At 35.2% G+C, this 23,944-nt stretch overlaps 2 protein-coding genes, 1 long non-coding RNA gene and 1 other non-coding gene across 4 annotated transcripts; 2 read left to right on the top strand and 2 right to left on the bottom strand.

Moving 5' to 3' along the window:
- The first annotated feature begins 1,190 nt into the window (after positions 1 to 1,190).
- LOC141289174 (uncharacterized) lies at positions 1,191 to 4,079 on the top strand. The gene is made up of 4 exons (XR_012339858.1): positions 1,191 to 1,370; positions 1,449 to 1,508; positions 1,641 to 1,708; positions 3,367 to 4,079. It is a non-coding gene; the product is annotated as an uncharacterized lncRNA (long non-coding RNA).
- Positions 4,080 to 6,648: 2,569 nt separating this feature from the next.
- On the bottom strand, positions 6,649 to 10,587 carry rps27.1 (ribosomal protein S27, isoform 1). The gene is made up of 4 exons (XM_073821824.1): positions 10,543 to 10,587; positions 9,835 to 9,943; positions 9,636 to 9,746; positions 6,649 to 6,863 (listed from the first exon to the last, which is right to left on the bottom strand). The coding sequence occupies exons 1-4, from the start codon at positions 10,546 to 10,548 to the stop codon at positions 6,835 to 6,837; spliced, it is 255 nt and encodes an 84-aa protein (XP_073677925.1). The 5' UTR covers positions 10,549 to 10,587; the 3' UTR covers positions 6,649 to 6,834.
- A 3,916-nt stretch (positions 10,588 to 14,503) lies between these two features.
- trnap-agg (transfer RNA proline (anticodon AGG)) lies at positions 14,504 to 14,575 on the top strand. Its single transcript has one exon. It is a non-coding gene; the product is annotated as a tRNA-Pro (tRNA).
- Positions 14,576 to 15,115: 540 nt separating this feature from the next.
- Positions 15,116 to 16,502, bottom strand: LOC141289168 (cortexin domain-containing 1 protein). The gene has a single exon (XM_073821275.1). It carries the CDS (start codon positions 15,401 to 15,403, stop codon positions 15,215 to 15,217), a length of 189 nt encoding a protein of 62 aa, XP_073677376.1. The 5' UTR covers positions 15,404 to 16,502; the 3' UTR covers positions 15,116 to 15,214.
- Positions 16,503 to 23,944: the final 7,442 nt, after the last annotated feature.

The following is a 23,944-nucleotide window of genomic DNA, read 5'->3' as shown; positions in this document are numbered from 1 at the left end:
CAAAAATAATATAGCTATGAAATATTAATTTTCATTTATTTTACAGTGTAATTGTTTTACAATATATGGCTATTACTGTCATAGGAATAACAATAATATGAAATTGTTGTTATTATTGTTATATTCTATTTTTGTTTGGCTTCTAAAACACCAGTGTGAATGTAATTTAGATTGAGACAGTATATCACAACTAAAAAGAGGGTTGAGTCACCTTTAAAGTTCAGGTTCAGGACTTTTTTCTGACTTAAGTTTTCTTAGAACATTGGTTATAGCTTTTAATTTTGAACTCTCAAAGTGCATTAGATATAGCTATTTAACTTTAAAATCTTACAAATTTTCCACGTTTTCATTTGTTTTTTTTGTTAAATATTGCAATAAATGTAATATCGTGGACTTCATATCGTGATATTATCGTATCGTTATCATCCCCCAGGTAATGCACTGTAAAACCTAACAGTGGAATTCGTTAAATGAAATGAGTTAATTTAACTCAAAAATTTCTAAAAGTTATTTCAACTCAATACATTTTAGTGATGTAAACTCAAACGCGAATTAGGTTAAGCAGAACTCATTTTAAATAAGTTACTAGAAATTAATTTAATCTATTATTGCCATACACTCTATGTCTATGGCCGATCACAAAATATTTAAAATAAATATAAGCTTAATCCATGATTTCTAACATAGTTTTTCGAGAAGTCACGTTTGTATAATATAGTTCTAGATTATTAGATGTTTCATTACTAGATAAATAGCCTAACTAAATGGTAATATATTACTTTTAATAATAATTAAACAACCATAATAATAAACTATAATAATAACGATAATACAATAAATACATACATCTATTTCATTTAGATTTAGATTTATAATTTTAAAATAATTACTTTTACTGGAGGCAAAATATTTTCCGGGTTTTTTCAAAAACCGCGCGCATTTTTTCAGTCAATCACGTCTGCTCATGCTCATCCTCTCACTCATGTCACGGGATCACAGCAGGATGGATTGCGACGTATTCCTGGAAAATATCAGGCAAGTTAAGCTTTTCAAACTTCTTTATTGCTGTTTTAAGCACTTTCGAACGACTTGTGTTTTATTGTCAACTTTATTGTGTATAACGTTGTCTAGTAAAGATCAAGCAGCTATGGCGTCATTACATCAAAGTTATCAACGGGAGGTGTTAAATATGCAGTGTTATACACAACGGTTTGTCAGTGATAAATTAATAAATATGTTTTGTGGTTTCTCACAGTCGGACACAAACGAGTCCAGCAATTTTTATTTTTAAACTGGAGAGGCGGCTGACAGACGAACTAACTTATCTTCCACATCTTTAACCGTCACTCGCGCCACAGCTCCGAAGCAAGGTAAAGCAAACACACATTCCCTATTTTCAAAAATGTTTAAACTTTTTGTTAATCGTTATTTATTATTTGCTTTGTCAGTTTCATCTAGAATATCCATGTGACGCTGACGTTTAACGTTACTATACTCGCCCAAGCCCGGTGAGGAGCGTTTATACTCTGTTTTGTTAACATTAAGTTAGTTAACATTTTAGACTGTTATTTGCTCCTCATGATGTCTTATTTAAAATTCATACTAACAAATTGTCATGTTTTTTACATCAATCTTTTCAGAGCTAAGCCAGCTAGGGGTGGTGTGATGTCATTGGCAACAAGCTGCTGCAGTAAAAGCCTAAAATGAAGTAAGTAGAATTCACATTATATTTATATGATGGGCTTTAGGATATATACAAATTGATGGGCTTTAGTGTTTATTACGAAATTACAAGATGTAATTTGTCACGTTATAAAAAGTAAAGTTCTTCAGTTTTTATTTTTTGATGAATTGCTATTAATGCAATTGCAATTGTGTCCAGAATTACCAGCAACACAAATTCAATCTCTGCTCTTCTGAAGCAATACTGTAATTTTATGTGAATATTAGATTTGAAATTTAGACCTAAACAATGATCAATGGTGAATACACCACAGATGAAAAATGGCAAACCTCAACTAGCATCCCACAAGAATAACATCATGACATCTAAGGACCAGTAATGTTTGTAGTGTGCTACCATTTTGATTCAGTCTGAGTGAATGACATCTTAAATTTCAGGTTGGCTGTCATTCTGTCAGTCTTTTTTATTTTGTGTTGCTTCAGAAGAATACCAGTGAAGTCTTTTAAGTTGTGATTATAGTTATAGTTATATACTTAATTAATACAGATGAAAAAAATATATTTTATAGATCTAGGAACATTCCAGTTGCGTAGCTGTCTATGGAGGCTCAGAAAGTTCTCAGATATCATTAAAAATACCTTAAAGGGATAGTTCAAACAAAAATGTTTAACTCAAACCATTGCAGTCTGTCAGTCATATAATGGCAGTCAATAGTTACCAAATCTTTGAGGGAAAAAAAACATACACAGACAAAACCCAATTAAACCCTGCGGCCCGTGGTGATAAATTGAGATCTTGAGACACAAAACAGTCTGTCTTGTTCAAGAAACTTAATAGTATTTACATTATTATTTACCTCTGATCCACCGGAACTCTCCGCTGTATGGAGCGTGTTCACAACAACCTGTGCATGGTGCGTCAACGTGCTCTGGCGATTGTAGTCGGTGAAAAGTCAACACTCCCCGATGGGTTTGCACAAGAAAACGTAATCTTTTAGTTTTTAATCAATTGCCAGAATCAGGATAAGCACAAGTCATTATCATTTTGAGTAGCCACTATGCACTACGTAAAAAATGAGTGATGTGTACACATGACAGACCGCTTCCGTGCATGCATCTACTATGGCAGATCACGTTGATGCATCACGCGCCGGCTGTTGTGAGGACAGTAGAACGTTGCGATCGATCAAAGGTAAATAATATAAATACTGTTCAGTTTTTTGTACAGACCGATAGTTTTGTGTCTCAAACCTCAATGTATCGTCACGCGCCGCAGGGTTTAAATTGGAATACGGGCTTGGAACAACATTAGAGTAAGTAATTCTCATTTTTGGGTGAACTATCACTTTTTCTCTCTGTTCTGTAATAAAGAACCTTAGATTGTCAAATTAAATAGTAAATTAGTAAAATGAGTTTATGTAAATTAAATTAAATTAAATCTCTAAAACATTTAGCTGATATTCACATCTGAAAATCCTGCTGATAAACAACTCTGGAAGTTGTGATGTGAAAATTAAAGTACTACAGGTTTTTTGTTTTAAATTGTGTACATACCTTATTGAATAAACACTTTCCCGATCCTTCACACCTTTATTGTAATTTATGAAAATGTAAATATGTCTGATTTGTTTAGATATGATGATATTTGGTGACGTACACTAACAAAACTTTTACCGCATTTAGAAAACGGGAGCGTGATCAGGTGCAGATGGCAGCTGTCACCATCACTGTTAAGGAGGAAGAGGGAACATTATTCTTAAACCCAATGGAATGTCAGCAGAAACCACGTCAACTAGATGAGCCCCAGAGACAGATCATCATTGAAGACCTCATCACCTAGACGGCCATCGACGCAAGACCACGAGAACCAGATGAGTCCTCTCCAATCTGACTTTGTGGCAACATGGAACTTTTGCGTCTATGTTAATATTAGTCTGTTTCTTTCTTATTCTGAGGTTGCTGTAGCCACCAGGTCTAGTCTGTATCCAGATCAAATGGTCACTGCAGTAATGTAAAGTTGCTTTGACACAACTTGTATTGTAAAAAGCATTGTATAAATAATTTTGACTTGGATGTTTTGATTGTATCTAAAGATGATGTCTGCCAAGTCTTGGCTCAGTGTACAGGTTTTTTTTTTTTTTTGCACTAATGTATTCCCTTATAGTATACATAAGATTAACAGTACTTTCTATACAAAATTTAAGGAAAACCTTTTTTTTATATTTTATTTTAAAATTGATCCACTGTGTTTCATATCATTTATTGTTATTATTTTTAATATTATCAATTATAATTAGTATTTTAAAAAGGGATTTTGTTAAACATTTCCTTGTTTTTGCTGTCTTTGCTTATTTGGTGAAAAGTCTGATAAGATAGCGTAAATGTTATATTTTTAACTAAACAGATCACTTATTTTTATTTATGCTTTAAAACATTTGTTGTATTTCAATAAATACTTAAGAAAACCCACCTGTTCTGTCATTATTACCAGTGTTTTTGGTACGTCTTATGTAACTTTATTGCTTTGAGTTTGATGAACTTAAACCATCTAAGGCAATCGGTTTCCTCAAACCATTCAAGTAGCAAAAAGTTGATACGACTTAGTGGGATTTGTTACCTGAATTCAAACTGACTGAGTGGAATAAACTTACATTTTTAAAGTTGAGTTAACTCAAATAATTGCCTAAGCTAATGTTAAAAAGAATAAGTTAATTAAACTCAATGTATATGAGTTTATAGTACTCATATTTTTGGGTTTTACCAAACTTAAATGGTTTAAGGCAATCAGTTTCCTAAAACGGTTTGAGTTACCGTAACTTGTCGGGTTTTACAGTGTGGTAACCACTGACTTCCATAGTATGGTAAATAAACTATTATGAAAGTTAATGTCTAAAATATTATTTTGAGATTATTTGGTTTCTATTAACCTATATTATTATGTTTGTTTGTTTTCTCATTATAGTACTGTACTGTTAGGTGTAGTATTTAGCTATTTATTTATGTATTTATTTTAAATTTAATTATTTATCTGTTATTTATTTTAATATATTTAACCTAATTATTGTTTGCATTTATATGAATTAAAATGTATTTGTAATACATATAATAAAGTTTGTTCAGATTTTCCAAGCACTCCTTTAACTCATCCTGTGCAATATATTGATCAACATAGCCTTTTTGCCAACATTGCATGTTTTGAGGATGACCAATAAGGTATTCAAAATGCCTATGTAGTCAGAACAGAACAGAAAACCACATGTAATAAAGACAAAAAGCGAAAGCAGACTTCTGGGTCATAGATTTTCTGACACTATGTGGTCATTTCGGGAACTGCATTTGTATGGGACAGTAGAAGCTGAGTGCTTAGTATGAAATAGAAAGTGTGTGGTATTTAGACTAATGTTCTTCATAATGGAAAAATTATTATTCATAGCATGAAAACATGGTTCATAGGAGAACACCATGTGGCCTCCTGATGAATTCATAAGAAAAAATGGGTAAATATATTTATTTATTTATCTAGCTAACTATCGTTATGGTGTTCTATCTATCATAACAGAAAGTACTGGAGTATACAAAAGTTTTGACTCTTGAAAGTAATCATGAGATACTCCCATGAGGCGGCAGTTTCATTCCCACAAGGCGTCATTAGGCAGCCACAATATGCAGTTGATTTGGTTAAGGAGGGACACAGACAATTTAGCCCATTGGTCTCGTTCCTGGAGGGCTAAGAATACAATTGAATTGATTTCATCATATAATCATTCAGGAGGCACTGAAGATAGCAGTTCGGCAGAGAGAAGGAATCAACTAATGATCTGGGAAACTAAATGACACGACACCACTGCTTCCTGACAAAGGCTGCTATCTGTCAGTGTGCTGCGCTGTGGGATTTTAAACCCTGGGTGGACGAGCTTGAGAATTCTAGAATAGACACATTCCTACACTTTATTGATAGTTCATCTCATATACAGTATTGTAAGCTAACCGCTCTTTCAGATGCATCTTTTCACATATCACTTTATCTGGAAGTTCTTCTCTCAGGTGTTGATTAAAAAAATGCATTCACCGATATTTGAACATTTTCATTCAACACAGATAGTAGGTTAACATGTTGGCTCTTCAGTTCCTTGGCCTTGATAATGAATGTCATCAGTAAGAGTATTTAATGAATACTGGGAGAAAACACTTTTTGAAAAGCTATTCAGAAACACCCATGCATTTTTACTGCAGGGTTTAAATAAACATTCCCAGATCTTTAGTAATATGGCTCTTCGGACAGGGGTTTTCCTGGAAAACATGTAGGCTATTATCTAATTCTAGGACTCTCCTATTAAATGCTTCCTTTCATTCAGTGTTGGCCAAAATACATGAATTCCCAAAGCAAGTACACAATTCAAAAATGAGTTTAAAGACACTTTGTATTTTACAAATAAATGCACTTTTGAATTTTCTATTCATTAAAGAATCTTGACAAACAGTTCCCATGAAAATAATAAAAGGGATAGTTTACTCAAATGAAAATTGTCATAAATTGCCCTCATGATGTTTCAAACCCATACAACATCTTCAAAACACAAGATATGTTTGATAGAATAGACAAACGCAATGTTCAAGGCCCAGAAAGGTAGAAAGGACATTGTGAAAATAGTCCAAGCTCATGGATTTCATCAAAAATATCTTTGTGTTCCGAAGATGAACGAAGGTCTTATGGGTTTGGATTGACATGAGGGTGAGTAATTAATGACAGAATTTACTTTTGGGTGCTATTTAAATTACTTAAACGTTTATAGCAATGGGTTTCTTGAGCACCATACCAACAAATTAAATTGTTTGATCATTTCTTTTCCTCAGATTAACTTTGATAAGGGTTGAATAGTTGAACTAGAAAATGTTCTGATAAACTAATTAAATAACCCGTGTGTATAAAGCATGACAGTTTGAACAAAAAAACTCATCACACCATTGTAGCCCAAACATTTTATTGAGACTGAGACAGAGAGAAAAAGAGACACCAGGTCGGAGGGTGTTCGGCTCTTATTTCTTCATCTCTCGCTTGAAATAATCAGGCTGCTGTCACTGAGGCCGATGCGTCTCCTCCCTCTCTCTCTCTTTCCCTCTCTCTCTCCAACGAAGCATCCAGAAAACATCTTAATGCTGCTTCCTTCTGAAGGAACACCCTGGAGAAATCATAATAAAAAGAGAGGTCATTATTAGAAACAACAGCTAAGCTCATTAAAAACAAAAGCATGAATAACACCCCACAGTGCCCTCAAACACTTGGAAAGAAGAGCGCGCTGTTTTTATATTGTACGCTTTTGCCTTTTAAAAGGTGAAGTTTTATTTCTGTGCCTCGAGTAACAAAAAATGACTTCAAACTGGTTTCTCAAACACTATTGCCATTAGTTAGACAACAAAAATCCCACATCCAACTCACAGCATTTATCGGCTCAAATAAATAGGTCTAATAAAGCTCTAATAAATAGGATACATCAACCTACCAGGGGCTCATATATAGTTGTCAATACATATTACGCCAGGTTAGAAGATATTTTAAAATAGAAAACGACTACACACTTCACCTTTAAATGGACCAATGCAAATCTTTGCTTTTTGCAAATCAATATTTGCTTCTGCTAGCACAAAACCACACATTTCATATTTTAGAATTAAACCAAATAAAACAGTTGCAAAGCAACACTATGATGTCAATCATTGACATGAAATATACCTTAACATCACCTAAACGTTTGCAAGAGGTTTGAAAGATATCCGAGTGACTAAAAAAAATGAATAATATGAATATTCAGAAACAATATTATGTAAAACCCCAGAATTACTGCAGTAATTACAAATTATGGACAGATCAGCTTAGTTTATAAAATGACAGATAAAGAATGACTATGAGTTTGGGGGGAAATATAAGCATCTAAATTCCCAATAATGACTGCGAATGCTGTCATACTTAATGAGAAATTTTAATCTGTCATAAACTGAATTCAGAGCAAACTAATGTTTGCAACAGTCAGCAGATGCTAACTTAAATCACTGTATAGTTCATTGCAATGCCATGGTTTACCTACGTAGCATCTTCCAGCATCAAAAGTCCAGTTCAGTGCAAGCAATATCACTCATTTCCATTCTAATGACTCACTAAATTACAGTAATTTACAGTATCCACAGTAAAAGTATGACTTGAATCAGCCAAACAATAACAAAGAGACTTCAAAGTCTGCATTTCAAATGGCCAACTTGGCTTATGCGGCATTTCTTACATCCACAGCACCTTTGTGACCCTGAATCACAAAAAACTGTAATAGGGGTCAATTTTTTGATACTTAGATTTTTATACATCACATGAAAGCTGAATAAATAAGCTTTCCATTGTTGTGTGGTTTGTTAGGACAACATTTGGCCGAGATGCAACTTTTATGAATTTAGAGGGTGCAAAACAAAATCTAAATATTGAGAAAATCGCCCTTAAAGTTGTCCAAATGTCCAAAAGTACAAATCAAAAATTAAGTTTTGATATATTTATGGTAGGAAATTAACAAAATATCTTTATTGAACATGACCTTTACTTAATAAACTTCTGAGTTTAGGCATAAAAGAAAAATCGATCATTTTGACCCACACAATGTGCGACTATTTCATTCAAATGTTATTTACATAAGAACATTAAAATGTATATGAAAGCTACAGTATCAAAAACATTTAAGGTATTTACTTTGCGTGTAGTATGAAATTAATGCATTTCAAACTGCAATTTTTTCTCTCTAATTTATGCAATTCACAAGTCTCTTATAAATTATCTAAACATATTTATGAATTAGCATTAATGCTATAAAATCACATCCCTAATTCATATAAAGTAATGATGAACCTATTTTTATTTAAAAAAATGGATCTACTACAGTAATTGTCCAATCTCAACAATAACCGAACAAAACTCGCATGTTGTGCGGATTATTGCTGCTGAAGCTGAAAATGGTCAATTGTCATGATTTGGGCAGTACTAACCGGTTGGACTGGGAAAAACATTGAGTACTAAAGACTGCTAAAAGTTATAACAAATCAAGGAGAAGTGTGCAAAAAAAAAACTGTCTGAGAAACAAAAGGCGTTTGTGGTTGGCCAAACTGAACCAGGATTTCCAAGGAAAGAATCTTGACAACATTCGTGTTTGTTCTCATTTCTGGTCAGGTAGGTGAAATATTAGGCTAATATCTTAATACCGCTGGTATGTATCTTTACCACCTATTAACTTTAGTTTGTCAAAATATTGCGCCCTTTCCTGCTTACTAAGTCCTTCTCTATATGTGACCCTGGACCACAAAACCAGTCATAAGGTTAAATTTGTCAAAACTGAGATTTATACATCATATGAAAGCTCAATAAATAAGCTTTCGATTGATGTATGGTTTGTTAGGATAGGACAATATTTGGCTGAGATACATCTATTTGAAATCAGAAATCTGAGGATGCAAAAAAATCAAAAAGACTGAGAAAATCACCTTTAAAGTTGTCCAAATTAGGTTCTTAATGCATATTACAAATCAAAAATTACTGATGATTTTTGGCATAAAAGAAAAATCTAATTTTGACCCATGCAATGTGTTTTTGGCTATTGCTACAAATATACCCCAGCGACTTAAGACTGGTTTTGTGGTCCAGGGTCACATATGATTTAACAGCTTCCGAACATTTTTTCAGAGGTTTACACAGCATAAATTAGCAGAACAATGTATTCAGTAGTACATTAACTGTACAATCCATGCTGTTGTTTACATCAGAGTATCGCCAATATGGCCGTGCATCTGCGTAACTGACCAAATCATGATGCAAGTGAAAACCCTCTATAAAGTGGTAACTACCAAACCGATCAAAAAACGGAATTTTCCCTTCCACGGTTGCTACTAAACATGTCTGAGTTTGAGTAAAAACACAAACGAACCTTCTGTGAGCCGAGCTTTGCCTCCGGTGGGCTGACACAGCACAGTTGAGCAACCGACACAAAGCACGACTGTCTGCGCGTGGCTGAACACCGTTGTGATCTTATAACATCCTGAAAAACAAGAGACACGCATGATCATTCCAAGAGCATTCAGACACTGACCAGTCCGATTATCCAGAAACATGTGAAGGACACTCACCTGGACACTTGACATCCATGAAATAAGAATTGGGGCTCTGTACGAGACGCTTCTTCTTGTGCTTCCTCCTCTCCTCCTCGGGGGTCGGGTGCAGCAAGTCTTTTGCGAGCTATTTACATAAACATAAACAATTTTACATGAGAAAACATATATTAACCACCATATGACCAGCAACTTTACACAAATCCTTGTTAAAATATGGGGACCTGCCTATCGAAGTAGTATTTTGTGCATTACAGCAGCATATGATGTCCAAAAATATTATCTAGGTAGGCAGATAACTAGACAAGCAAAAGCCTTTGCGTTTTGATCATTTTCAGCTAACGCTGTCAACTCCAGAGAGTTGCGTGAAATCATTTACAGTCATAAAACAATTGGTAGCCTCCCATTAAATAATTAAGCAGTTTCAGAAGTCAAATTTAATAATATCATACTATACAAAAATATCGACACTTAAACGTCCGTCACATTACAGGTAAACCTCCATGTTTTGTTCTATGTGCGCCGCCATCTTGATGCAGGGCGCGAACGCACGCTGCCGAGCCATTCAAGACTTAACGCTTGTTTTTACGTACATCTTCTAATTAATCTGGCAACACACACATTAAAGTCAGCCATATGGACATGTTCATGAACGCGCTTCGATATTTAGGTCTTAATGTCATGTAAGTAGTGTATATTGACACGTTTTTGCTCTCTGATACTCACTGGCATGTTGGCGAAGATTAAGCCGCTGCCAGAAAGGAAGTTCGAGGCGGAAACAGACGAATATCATCAGACGAACGCGGACGTGAGCGGAAGGGCGGCATCGGACGTAGATGGCGGACATGTTAATAGAGGCAGATGAGGTCCATAACAGTAATACAAACGATAAAAAATGTTTTATATTACATAAAAATACTGCTTTGTGCTATGTTTCACATACATATATACATTTGTATATATATTATATATATTCTATCTATCTATCTACACTGGTGCATGATTATGGCATTTATTCAGTACTATTTACATTATATAGGCCTCAACGACATTATTATTCAATATCATGGTATTTGTGTAAGGGTTGGTTTGTTTTCTGTGGTGTTTTTTATTTTACTGTTGTTCTTATAACACAAATGCGTTGATTCATTCTGTTACTCAAACGTAACAGTATCCACAGTAAAATTATGACTTGAATCAGCCAAACAATAACAATGAGACCTCAAAATCTGCATTTGAAATGGTCAGCTTGGCTTATGCATCATTTCTTAAATCCACAGCACAGTCATAAGGGTACATTTTTTGAAAGTGAAATGTATACATCTTTTGAAAGCTTAATAGATAGCTTTCCACTGATGTATGGATTGTTAGGATAGGACAATATTTGCCCGAGATACAACTATTTGAAAATCTGGAATCTGATGGTGCAAAAAAATATAATATTGAGAAAATCACCCTTAAAGTTGTCCAAATGAAGTTCTCACCAATGCATATTACTAATCCAAAATTAAGTTTTGATATATTTACAGTAGGAAATTTACAAAATATCTTCACGGAACATGATCTTTATTTAATATGCTAATGATTTTTGGCATAAAAGAAATATATCATTTGGACCCATACAATGTATTTTTGGCTATTTCTACAAATATACCTGTGCTACTTAAGACTGGTTTTGTGGTCCAGGGTCACATATGTTAAACTGTTTAATGAAGAGAAAAGTAGTAAATTCTGAGGTTGTAATATCCAGCTGGTGATGGGAAGGCTCCTCTTAGGCTGGAAGGCCATCTCAAGTACACTGATATCCATGGAGTGAGAAGAACCCAGGAGGTGGAATCAAGACTGCTCACTTCCAGCTAATCATGAGAGACAAGTGTCTGCAGATGTGCCCAGCCAGAGACTTTAGGCAGCTGGGAAGCATCATGCTTCACTGCAATTGCTGTGGCAGCTCCTGATCAGCATTCCACAACCGACAGTTTATCTATAGGGGATCAAGGACAATTTGCCTACAATAGAATAATGAGTTTGCTGATAGGATCCTGTTGGCTACAAGCCCAGGGTTTACAAAATGTAAAGATGGATGTTCAGCATGATTCATTGGGTGGGTTAAAAATAATTGCCTATTATTCTGGTCTGATTATCTCTAAAACATATCATTGAATTTATTCAAAACAACCTGAGTTAAATGGGCCGGATGTGTTTCATTAAATAAGTGCACTGTGGTCAGGTTATTAACACAGACATTGAAAATGGTTGCTATACTTTAGTAGTAATCTTTGAAAGACCTCTAGTACATGCATAGACTCAAATGGCTGAAATGGAAGAGTGCCTCTCAGTATGTGAGACAGCTTGATCAGTGCCTGCCTATCAGAAGAGCTGAAAACCCTATTCAGAAAGTGGCATAGCAGTCACAAGCAGCATGGCACTTATGCATTCCAAATTCCATGATTATGCATAATATTCAGTGCATATTTCTTTTCATTTCAACATGCAAAATAGTAAAGCAACATTATGACAATCATCTGTAAGAAATACCTGTATACAATTTATTCAAAGGAACACTTTTGAAACCTTTAGTAAATTTACTTTTAAAATCTAAAAGGGAACCCTAGCTGTTAAGACTTGTATGGCTTAATATAATGTAAATTATGTATCTTACTGAAATATGTAGAATAAATCACTCTAAAGATTTATGTTATTTTAAAAATCCACAGCGTTTTATACATATTTTAGACTATTGGGGGCGACAGTATTTCAATGACATGAAATGGTTGCACTAGGTGAGCTACTGGCATGACCTGTTGCTATTTTTACTGCAACACAATTCCGAAAATAAAATACTGATACGATGACCACAGCTACTAAAAGAGCTTACAGTTGGCAATGGATAAAAGCGTAGGCCTCAGTGAAACTCCTTCAGTGTCATGACAGACGTCAGCATGTTTAAATCTACTAAAAGCCTTAATGGCATCAGGGCTAAAGTGGAGAGAACAGAGACGCAGGTCTTTTAGAAAGTTTTATTCGTTCACTGGCATCTTCCTATTCTTTTCTCCTCTTCTTATTGCTAGGAAAGCAGTGAAGACTTACATCGCTTCTCTTGTTGCCCTTTGACTGAAAATGACAACCAAAAGCCGGAAAGTATTTTTAGGTCCCACTTTACATTAGGTGGCCTTAACTACTATGTACGTACATTTAAATTAATCATTTGGTACAATGTACTTATTGTGTACATACATGTTTTTACATTGTACTTATATATTTTTAAAAACCTATATGTATCTACATTTGTAATTAATTTCTGTAATTATCACTGTTGACCCACCCCTTACACCCTAACCCACCCTTAAACCTACCAAACCTGTCCCTAACCTTACCCATATCCCACCTTAATAGAAGCAAAAGTGTTTTGCAATGCAATATGATCACATTAAGTACATTGTACTTATTTTTTAATGTAAGTACATAATAGTTAAGGCCACGTAATATAAAGTGTGACCATTTTTTATTACGTTTTTTTTTATTTTTCGAGTTGTGTTGCGGTAAAAATATCAACAGGTAGTGCCAGTAGCTCTCGGAATGCAACCACTTCACGTCATTGAAATAATGGCGCCCCCTAGAGTCCAAAATATGTATAAATTACAAGGCTTAAAGTAGTTGACTTTCAGAACAAAAATTTACAGATAACGTACTCACCCCCTTGTCATCCAAGATGTTAATGTCTTTCTTTCTTCAGTCGTAAAGAAATTATCTTTTTTGAGAAAAACATTTCAGGATTTCTCTCCATATAATGGACTTCTATGGTGCCGCCGAGTTCAAACTTCCAAAATGCAGTTTAAATGCAGCTACAAAGGGCTCTAAATGACCCCAGTCGAGGAAGAAGGGTCTTATCTAGCAAAACGATTGGTTATATTCTAAAAACATTTACAATTTATATACTTTTTAATCTCTACACAGAGTAGCCTACACACAGAGCTAGACAAGACAAGCATTTGAGGTTAAAAAGTATATAAAATGTTTTTTTTTTTTATCGTTTTGCTAGATAAGACCCTTCTTTCATCGGCTGTGATCGTTTAGAGGCCTTTGAAGCTGCATTTTGAAAGTTCAAAATCGGGGGCACCATAGAAATCCTGAAATGTTTTCCTCAAAAAACATGATTTCCTTACGACTGAAGAAAGAAAGACATGAACATCTTGGATGACAAGGGGGTGAGTGCATTATCTGTACATTTTTGTTCTGAAAGTCAACTACTCCATTAATAAAAATCTTAATTTGGCTGTTTATAATACAAAATAAACTGGTTTAAAATTTAAATCAAATCCCATTTTTATTAGGCCTACGAATAAGATGTAATATTTTAGTAAAACACAAATATATTGGTTCTACAGTAAGCTAGCCTAAAGAGGGTTTTCACAAAACATCATCAATCGACCATATTGTCAGCATATTGAAAATGGTCATGTATTGTCATGTTTTGGTACTAATCGGCCGGACCGGGAAAAACATTTAAAAAGTGCTATAGACTGGCAAAAGTTTTAACAAATCTAGGAGAAGAGTGCTTACACGTTACAACACCAACATTTTAAATATCCGTCATTTACCATCTTGTGAGATAGTCAATATAAACGTAATTTAAGTGACGTGAATGAGGTCGGACTGGATGAGAGCACATTTTTACAACATTCCAACTGGCTCGTTGGTCTAGGGGTATGATTCTCGCTTAGGGTGCGAGAGGTCCCGGGTTCAAATCCCGGACGAGCCCGGAGTTTTAGCACTAAAAGCCAAACACGCCGAAACTGTATATTACGTGTCTAGTCACGTAAAGCAGACCAATGCGCTTGCCAGACATTGCAAAGTGTGGTAGTATTGTGCAAAACTTAAATAAACTCCTGTTTATACTTCAAAAATAGCAAGTAGATCAGCATGATTTGTTCTCTGTGTTTTTAGTCCCTTTGGTAGGAAAATGCCTCCTATGAATTTCAATGCAATGTAATAAGTGTAAATGTAATGCAAAAAGAAGACAGTACACAAAATAAAATTACAGTGTGTAGTACTTTGCAACAAATGATGTAGGATTTAATTTGCTTGTAAATTCCACAAATAATTACAAAGTAGCCTAACACGTTGACTTAAACATAACACTTTTCTAAGTACAAAGATTGAAAAATGTATTTATTTACAACTTCAAAAACCTTTTTTACTTTCTTGTTCAAAAATTTGGCCATAATTGCAAGATATCTTTATTTGCATTTTATTCATTTCATGTTTGAAATGATGTAATGATATCATGTGACAAATGTGATGTCATCTCACAATTGTTCATCATTGCATAATGCACAGTCCTCCATTCTGAAGACAGTTTTTCACAAAATCCTTTGTGTCGGATTGGCGAGATCGGATATCAGTTATTTATCTGCTCCTCCTGGTAGGTGGAGGTGGAAATGGCTCCGTATGGATCCACAACCGTTTGAGCGCAACGCACAATGGTAACAAACAAGAAAAGGCAGAGAAGAAAGAGAAAAAAGAGTGCAAAACCTAAATCCACATCGATCTCCAACCATGATGATACCGGTGGCGTTGGCTGGTCCATCTGTGACGTGCGTTGCTCCAGAGATTGCTCGTCTTGAGAGTCAATTAAAGACCCAGCAGACCTTTTAGTTATAGTCTGTGCCAATGTTGAACCTATCGTTCTCCCACAAGGAAATTGAGATGTTATCCGCCCTACCTGTGATATTGTTTCCTTGAAATTGAGTCAAATCCTTTGGTGTAACTGGGACAGAGTACAATGACAATCCCTCTGGCAAACGCACAGTTTTAGTGTTAGTTTTTTCTTTTAACAGGAGATCTTCAGTGTTGTCTTGCGAATCGGATCCCAGAATACGAGAATGGTTGCTTTCGGTGTATGAAGCCACAACACCCTGATTAAAAAGGAACATCATTATCAAATTGAAAACAGTAACATCATACAGGCTTTGTAACTAAATACATTTGATGTCAAATGAATTAAGGCATGATTTAAGGCATGATCAATTATGAATCAACTGAAATATAAATAAACTTGACTGGCTCTGTTCACATTACTTCATCCAGACACATAAGACCTGAGGAACAAATATTCATGCTAAAGGGTGAGATACTGTCACTAGGCTCTGTTATAAAGTCTAGAGGAACCGTTCTGTCCTCTAAAGGTGTGGTTACACTCTTAAAAATAAAAGTGCTTTAAAAGGTTCTTCACAGTGATGCCATAGATAGAAGAACTACTTTTGGTTCTACAAAGAACCATTCAGTCAAAGGTTCTTTAAAGAACCATCTCTTTCTTACCTTCTTATAATCTAAAGAACCTTCTTTCACCACAAAGAACCTTTTGTGAAACAGAAAGGTTCTTCAGATGTTACAGGTTCTTTATGGAACCATTTGGACAAAAAAGTTTCTTCTATGGCACCGTGAAGCACCTTTATTTTTTAAGAGTGTACGTTACATTTGTTATTGTCTGTTGTGAGCAGCATTGAAGAAGATCTCACACAAAAGTCACTGTCAAATCAAGCAGCCCACACACCAAATCCGTCTGACCAATATGGATTCAATGAGAAAACTTTGTGATTGTATAACTAGATTTGGCCAGCAAAACAGTAAAGTGAACTCAACTAAAGTGAACTTATATTTACAATTGTTTTGAGAATTTTGGCAGATAAGAACCAGTTATTTTAATAGGAATTGCCCACACTCTAAAAAAATGTTGGGTTCAGCCTGTCATTTTATTGGGTTGTTTTTAATATTTTACCCAGGTGCTGGGTAGTTTTTCTGTCTCTACTCTGATGTAAATTGTATTATTTTTTGCAATGCAACCTACAAATATGAGATGTCAGTCAGCAGCGGTTGTTCCGTATGATGGAAGCACCTTTTGCCTTGCAGATGTAAATGCAAACGTCAAATATACATCTCAGAGATGTACATGTGCTTTCAGGGACTTAAATTAAAATGCTACTCTTAAATGTTACATTTTTTATTTCTAAAATGTTTGATAAATGAGTTTAAATGTAATACTGTATTCATCCGAATAAATTTGTCTCATAGCCTATTTTTGTCCATGGCTGTTCTTTCCAGCATGTTGGTACAAACCTTTAACCAGCTTGCCAAATAACCCAGTTTGGTTTGTTTTTAACACTAAGATTTCTCAAGTTGGTCATGCAGACTTACCAACAGAAAACTGCTTTGTTTGAAAATGACTTGCTTCATTAATAGCAATTTTAGCTTTTTGGCCTGCAAAATTTCACTAATGTTATAAGGCGGCGTAACTAAAAATGGAACCCTAAAAGTGACAAATTTGGGAAATCTCCTCACATGACGCACATAGGAAACCCAATAGAGTTAGAAGTGCTAAGCTAACAATGTAGATGAAATGGCTAAAATGATTACTTTATATTAGATTGTCCAATTTTTGTTCATTTATTTTGGGGTGTTTCATGTATAGTGAACTATTAAAGAGAATAATCTTTTTTTTTTTTATTGTGATCAGGGTGAAAATGTCCATTGGCTATTGTCAATAGCATAGCATTGTATGAATAACATCACACACAAGGATTCCTATGACTGGATTTCGCCTGCAAAAATTTGAACTTCGGTAAATGTGACCACAACTAATAGGTAAAGGTGTAAATCAGTGTTGCTCCAGGAAAAACACATTTTTTTGGCAGGGTTCCCATGGTAAAATTCACATTCCAGGGGCTAAATATCATGGGAGTGGACTTGCCAACACTGCTGTGAACACATTTACAATTGTTCGGCAAATCTTAGCAGTTGAAATCCAGTCATTTCAATCAGAATTCATGTGGGAGAGCAAAACATTTGCCCACAAAGACTTTACAAGTCAAGTTTGTTTCGCTGTGGTGACTAACAGAAAATTATGTTTTTTGAGGAAAACGTTTTAGGATTTTTCTCCATATAGTGGACTTCTATCGTGCCCCGAGTTTAAACTTCCAACATGAAGTTTTAAATGCGGTTGTAAACCATCCCAGCTGAGGAAGAAGGAGCTTCTGTTAAATACAATTTACTTTTTAACCTCAAATGCTCGTCTTGTCTTGCTCTGCCTGAACTCTGTTTTTTTCCGGTTAAAGACAATTAGTGTATGTCGAAAAACACCCATCTTATTTTCTCCCTCAACTTCAAAAATCATTTTAAAATTATCCTACATCGCCACAGTAGTATTGACCCAGTGTTTGCAAAGTGAACATGCAAAGATCATCAAACACCCTTAATAGAGGACAAAATAGAGTTCAGGCAGTGCAAAGACGAGTGTTTGAGGTTAAAAAGTATATAAATTGTAATAAAAAAAACAATTGTTTCGCTAGATAAGACCCTTTCTTCTTTAGCTAAGATTGTTTACAACCACATTTGGGATCGTTTGAAGCTGCATTTAAACTGCATTTTGGAAGTTAAAATTTGGGGCACCATAGAAGTCCACTATATGGACAAAAAATCCTGAAATGTTTTCCTCAACAAAACATAATTTCTTTACGACTGAAGAAAGAAAGACGTGAACATTTTAGATGACAAGGATGTGAGTACAATATCTGTACATTTTTGTTCTGGAAGTGAACTTCTCCTTTAAGAAGGCAACATAAGTGAAATGCTGATAAGCTAACAATGTGGATGAAATGGCATAAAGTGGCTAAAATAAGGTCACTTTTATATTAGACTGACAAATTTATATTGGTTTATTGTTGGTAACTGAATGAATTATATGTATAGCAAACATTTCTTAATATTAAATGCTTAAAGAATTTTCCTTCCAGAATAAAAACTTCCTCATCATTTACTCACCCCCATGTCATCCAAGATGTTCATGTCTTTCTTTCTTCAAATTTTTTCTTCAATAAGCAAATTTTTATTCTGGAAGTGAACTAATCATTTCACTGCTACCTAAGTAGGCAGCTCAATAGGTTTTGGAGCAACCGTTGTTTCATATATAGTCCGAAGAAACATCTTTCATTTCCATTCTTTTGTGGACTTGTTCACCTCTGCACATGCATTGTTTTCCCTTTTACCCTTCATAGACCTCTGGCTACATCTTGTTACTCATGCTAACCTCTACACGATACAACATCTCTGCCCTCGCCTTGACAATCTTTCAGTCAAGCATCTCTGTTCTTCAAGTTCACCTGGTCCACCTGGTTGCATATTTGCGGCCTCCTCTTGGCACCCAAGCCATTATGAATAGTTTAACAGGAGTTGAATGACATTGCGTTGAGCTTGGCTGTGCCCTTTACCGAGGGCTGTGGTCCAGCCACCCGCCCCGGTTCAAATGCGTCCGTAACTCAAGCAGGCTACAGACCAAAAAGGTAAAGCACTCCCACACGTCACACCAAGGGAAAGGAGAATGAAAGACAAAGAGGAATGTGATAGAGGACGAGAACAGAAAGACAATACGCAACCACAATTAAGTTCGCCACCAGGGGCAGCGTAAGGGGAAATTGAGTCAATGCAGGGAGGCGATAGGTTTAATTTGATTGGCTGACTGGCCAGACAACTGACAGAACAAGAAAGAGAGTAAGGTGATGTAGTAAAGATATCATGCTCTCCAATTAGCAGTTAGCTGATGGTTTCTACACGTGTGCTCAGGAGAATGAAGGGGAAAGCAGGAAGGAGTAGTTGAGTAAAGTAGAGAGATGGGTGATTTCCAAAACCTCTTCTGAATAATGAATAATCCTAAAGAGATTTCATTAGGGTAACTGAATAAAGCTAAGCCAGTGCACAACTGTTCTGGTGCCCCACGGAGGTAGATCTCATTTCTGGTACAAAAATGCATGAACTTTTATATATTATATTGACATATTAAATCATGTAACTATTTAATATTAATTGTTAATATTAAGTTCAATAGAATATGTGACCCTGGACCACAAAAGCAATCATAAGTAGCACGGGTATATTTGCAGCAATAGCCAAAAATACATTGTATGGGTCAAAATGGTCGATTTTACTTTTATGCCAAAAATCATTAGGATGTTAAGTAAAGATCATGTTCCATGAAGATATTTTTTTTAATTTCTACCGTAAATATATCAAAACGTAATTTTTGATTAGCAATATGCATTGCTAAGAACTTCATTTGGACAACTTTAAAGGCGATTTTCTCAATATTCAGATTTTCTTTGCACCCTCAAATTCCAGATTTTCAAATATATCAAATTTATAAATATCTCAGCCAAATATTGTCCAAACCCAACAAACCTACTTATTCAGTTTTCAGATGATGTATGGTCAGAAAATTGGCCCTTACGACTGGTTTTGTGGTCTAGGGTCACATATTATAATATAATTAATATTATTTAATTATAATTAATAATAATTAACAAGTTTTTATATAATATTTTATTTTAATAGAAATCATAGGAAACCTATCTATGCATTAGTTCACTCAGTTTCATTTGGACTCATTATTACTCCAAAAATATGACGGAAATAATTATGTAGTTTCTTATGCTCATCCAGGCTGCATTTATTTGATGTAAAATAATGTAAACACTAATATTGTGAAATATGACAACTTAAAATAGCTATATTTCTATAGTTATATTTTCAATTGTAATTTTTTCCTGTGATCGCAAAGCTGAATTTTTAGCACCATGCATTATTGTCCCATTAATCATTCTAATATGCTGATTTTCTGCTCAAGAAATACATTATCAATGTTGAAAACTGCTTTGTTTTTAAATATATAGAGTCAAAATATAATTTTTTTTTAAATATCTAATATATGTAGACCATTTATGTGGAGGCCTTTTCACAAATAAAATGCATGTTACATTTACTTTATCAGTTTGAATTAATTTGCCATGAATCACTCACCTGCTTCACATGTCCCATCCCATTCTCCTCAGTGAGCCGTACAGACCTTATTTAGATAGATTACAAACTAGCACATGATTAAAATGACCCGTAGGCCAGAGTATCATAGAGATATGCAGAGAGAGAGCTGGATCCATGCTGCCAGACATGGACAACTGAACTCCGAGCGTTCGGCCGCTGTGACCTTTATGTGTGGAGGTAGAAAAGTGACACAGCCACATTTCCATCGTGGACCAATTACAGTCAGTGTGATCATGCAAATTGCTGATCTGAGATCAGATTTCAGCCCATAACGCTACATTTTGGCTAAGAGTCATAGCGTAGTTGGTAACTGATCTGATATTAAAGTGGCAGTTAACCGTAATGTGGTCTAAGGTTCATTACACAAGGGAGAGTCAGGTAGCCACAACAGTGGAGGGTTTCAGCAGGGGTATCACACACAAGAGGAACAAGCATATTAAGTTGTCACAAATCCAAAATGTTTTTTTAATAGCAGAGGAACAAATTTAGGCTATAGCATGTTTATATTTCACATACTATATTTATTCGACTGGCAGATTCTTCACATGCGAAAGGCGCAGCATTTCTGCATCTACTAGTTTTACATGGATCAAAAAAATGTAAAGGGATAGTTCACCCAAAAATGAAAATTACCTCATGATTTACCCTCAAGCCATCCAAGGTATTAATATGAATTTGCTTTTCTTTATCGAATCAATGCATTTATGTAAAAAATGTCCATATTTAAAACTTTAATTACTGAAAATTTTTTTTAATTAAAATCTCTAGCTTCCACTAACTGTCGTACTGTACATGCGTTCATGAGAGAGTGGAATATGCTAGTCTCACGAGAACCAAGTTTTGTTTACAGCAAAAGAAACCCAGTCTACTCTTCGCTTATATCAAATTCAGCCCATAACACTTTCTACTTTTAAATAAATACAATTGTAAATCTATTAAAACATGTCCTGCCTCTTCCAAGCTTTATAAATGGCAGTGAATGGCTGTTGAGATTTTCAAGTCCATAAAGTGCATCCTCACGGCTCCGTGGGGTTAAAGGATAACTATTGCCAAAATGCAACCTGGGCTGTTTTTTTTTAGTGTAAACGAGACAAACTTATATCTAAAAGCATAATTACGACAAACGAGCCGTTTCTGAGATTGACCGTGATTCCGTTTTGTGGTCAATGGCCGGTGAATGGGAGTTCTAGGGGCATAAATTTGAGCGCATCAAAATCGATATTTTTACAACACTAAGAAGGATCGACACACCATGACACTTTGCTCGAAGTATCGCCTGGGTCTCTACACATGAACTTGAGCATTGAGAACATTGTTTGTGTACACAGAGTTTACTAAAAAGAAAGGTTTTGAACAACTCACTTTCACTGTTTGAGTTTCCGCTCGCGGCGTCTTGCCAGTCAAGAGGTGTCGATCTCCGAGTGTGAGGATGAATAGCTCCTAAAACATATTTCCATATAAACGCACGGCTAATTCATTGTTTTGTCGCAAGTGAAAAACATATTAACCTTCTAGCTGTATAAGCCTAATATTTCATCCTATGGAGTCCATTCATTTGCATTCGGAGATCGACACTTCTTGACTGGCAAGACGCCGCGAGCGGAAACTCAAACAGTGAAAGTGAGTTGTTCAAAACCTTTCTTTTTAGTTAACTCTGTGTACAGAAACAACGTTCTCAATGCTCAATGCTTTTTTCCTCAAAATTGCAAGTTCATGTGTAGAGACCCAGGCGATACTTCGAGCAAAGTTTCATGGTGTGTCGAGCCTTCTTAGTGTTGTAAAAATATCGATTTTGATGCGCTCAAAGTTATGCCCCTAGTACTCCCATTCACCGGCCATTGAAAACAAAACGAAATCACGGTCAATCTCAAAAACGGCTTGTTTGTCGTAATTATGCTTTTAGATACAAGTTTGTCTCGTTTAAGGTAAAAAAAAAAACAGCCGAGGTTGCATTTTGGCAATAGTTATCCTTTAATAAAGGCCTTCTGAAGTGAATCAACACGTTTGTGCAAGAAATATATAATTTTTTCCAACTTTATAAACCATAATCTCTAGCTTCCGCTAATTGTTGTATGCGTGCTAATGAGAGAGTGGTGTTCCAGCGGATACCTACATAAGCTCCGGTGAGGAAAGAGCATAAAACAAAACACCAGACATGAATTAGAAGTACGAAACAAGGATTTGTAAAGAGAAATGTTGAAGGAATTTGATATAAGCGAAGAGTAGACTGGTTTTCTTTTGCTGTAAACAAAACTTGGTTCTCGCGAGACTAGCACGGACGCTACATCTATATCCTACGTCATATGCTGGAACGCCACTCTCTCATGAAAGCATGTACGACAGTTAGCGGAAGGTAGAGATTTTAATACATTTTTTTTTTTAGTAATTAAAGTTTTAAATATGGAAATTTTTACATAAATGCATTGATTCGATAAAGCTTTGATAAAGCAAAGCAAATTGATATTAACACTAAGTCTTTCTTCAGTCAGAATTTATATACTCGCAGATCTGTCTTTTTTTCCTCAAAATTGCAAGTTCACATATCACAATTATGACTTTAAACACAATTGGGAATTATTATGTCAGAACTGCAAGATATACTCGCAAATCTGCCTTTTTTCCTCAAAATTGCAAGTTTATGTCTCGTAGTTGTGATTTTATAACACGCAACTGGGAGTTATTACATCAGAATTGCGAGATAAACCCGCAAATCTTTCTTCCTTTAAATTCTATGCTTGTTTCTCATAACTCTGAGAAAAAAAAAGTCTGAATTACGTGAAATGAACTCACAATTGCGAGTTATAAAGTCAGAAATTATATACATGCAAATCTGTCTTTTTTCCTTAAAGGAGAACTCCGGTGTGATATTGACCTAAAGTGTATTGAATCATGATACCGAGTGTGAACGTACCTTGCATATTTCATCTCGGTTTGTGTCCAGCTGTCCGAAATCTGGGGTCAGTTAGCCGATGCTCACAACAGGCTGTCTATGAGAGTGAACAGGGCATCGGAAAAGCCATGTAAATAAATCACTGTTTTACGCCATTTACGAGGCACAAAGTAGCTCCACACTTCATTGGTAGACTTCCTAGGGCCCTGACATTTAAAACGAGACATTGAGAACTCAGAAAAAGCACCGGTAGTTTATTTACAAGAATTGGGAGTTATTACGTCAGAATTGTGAGATATGCAAATCTGACTTTTTTTTTTATTTCACACTTGTATCTCGCAACTATGAGAAAAAAAGTCTGAATTGCGTGAA

The sequence above is a fragment of the Garra rufa genome, chromosome 17 (assembly GCF_049309525.1).
Source record: "Garra rufa chromosome 17, GarRuf1.0, whole genome shotgun sequence".
NCBI lineage: Eukaryota > Metazoa > Chordata > Actinopteri > Cypriniformes > Cyprinidae > Garra > Garra rufa.
This window is presented reverse-complemented; position numbering and strand designations above follow the sequence as displayed.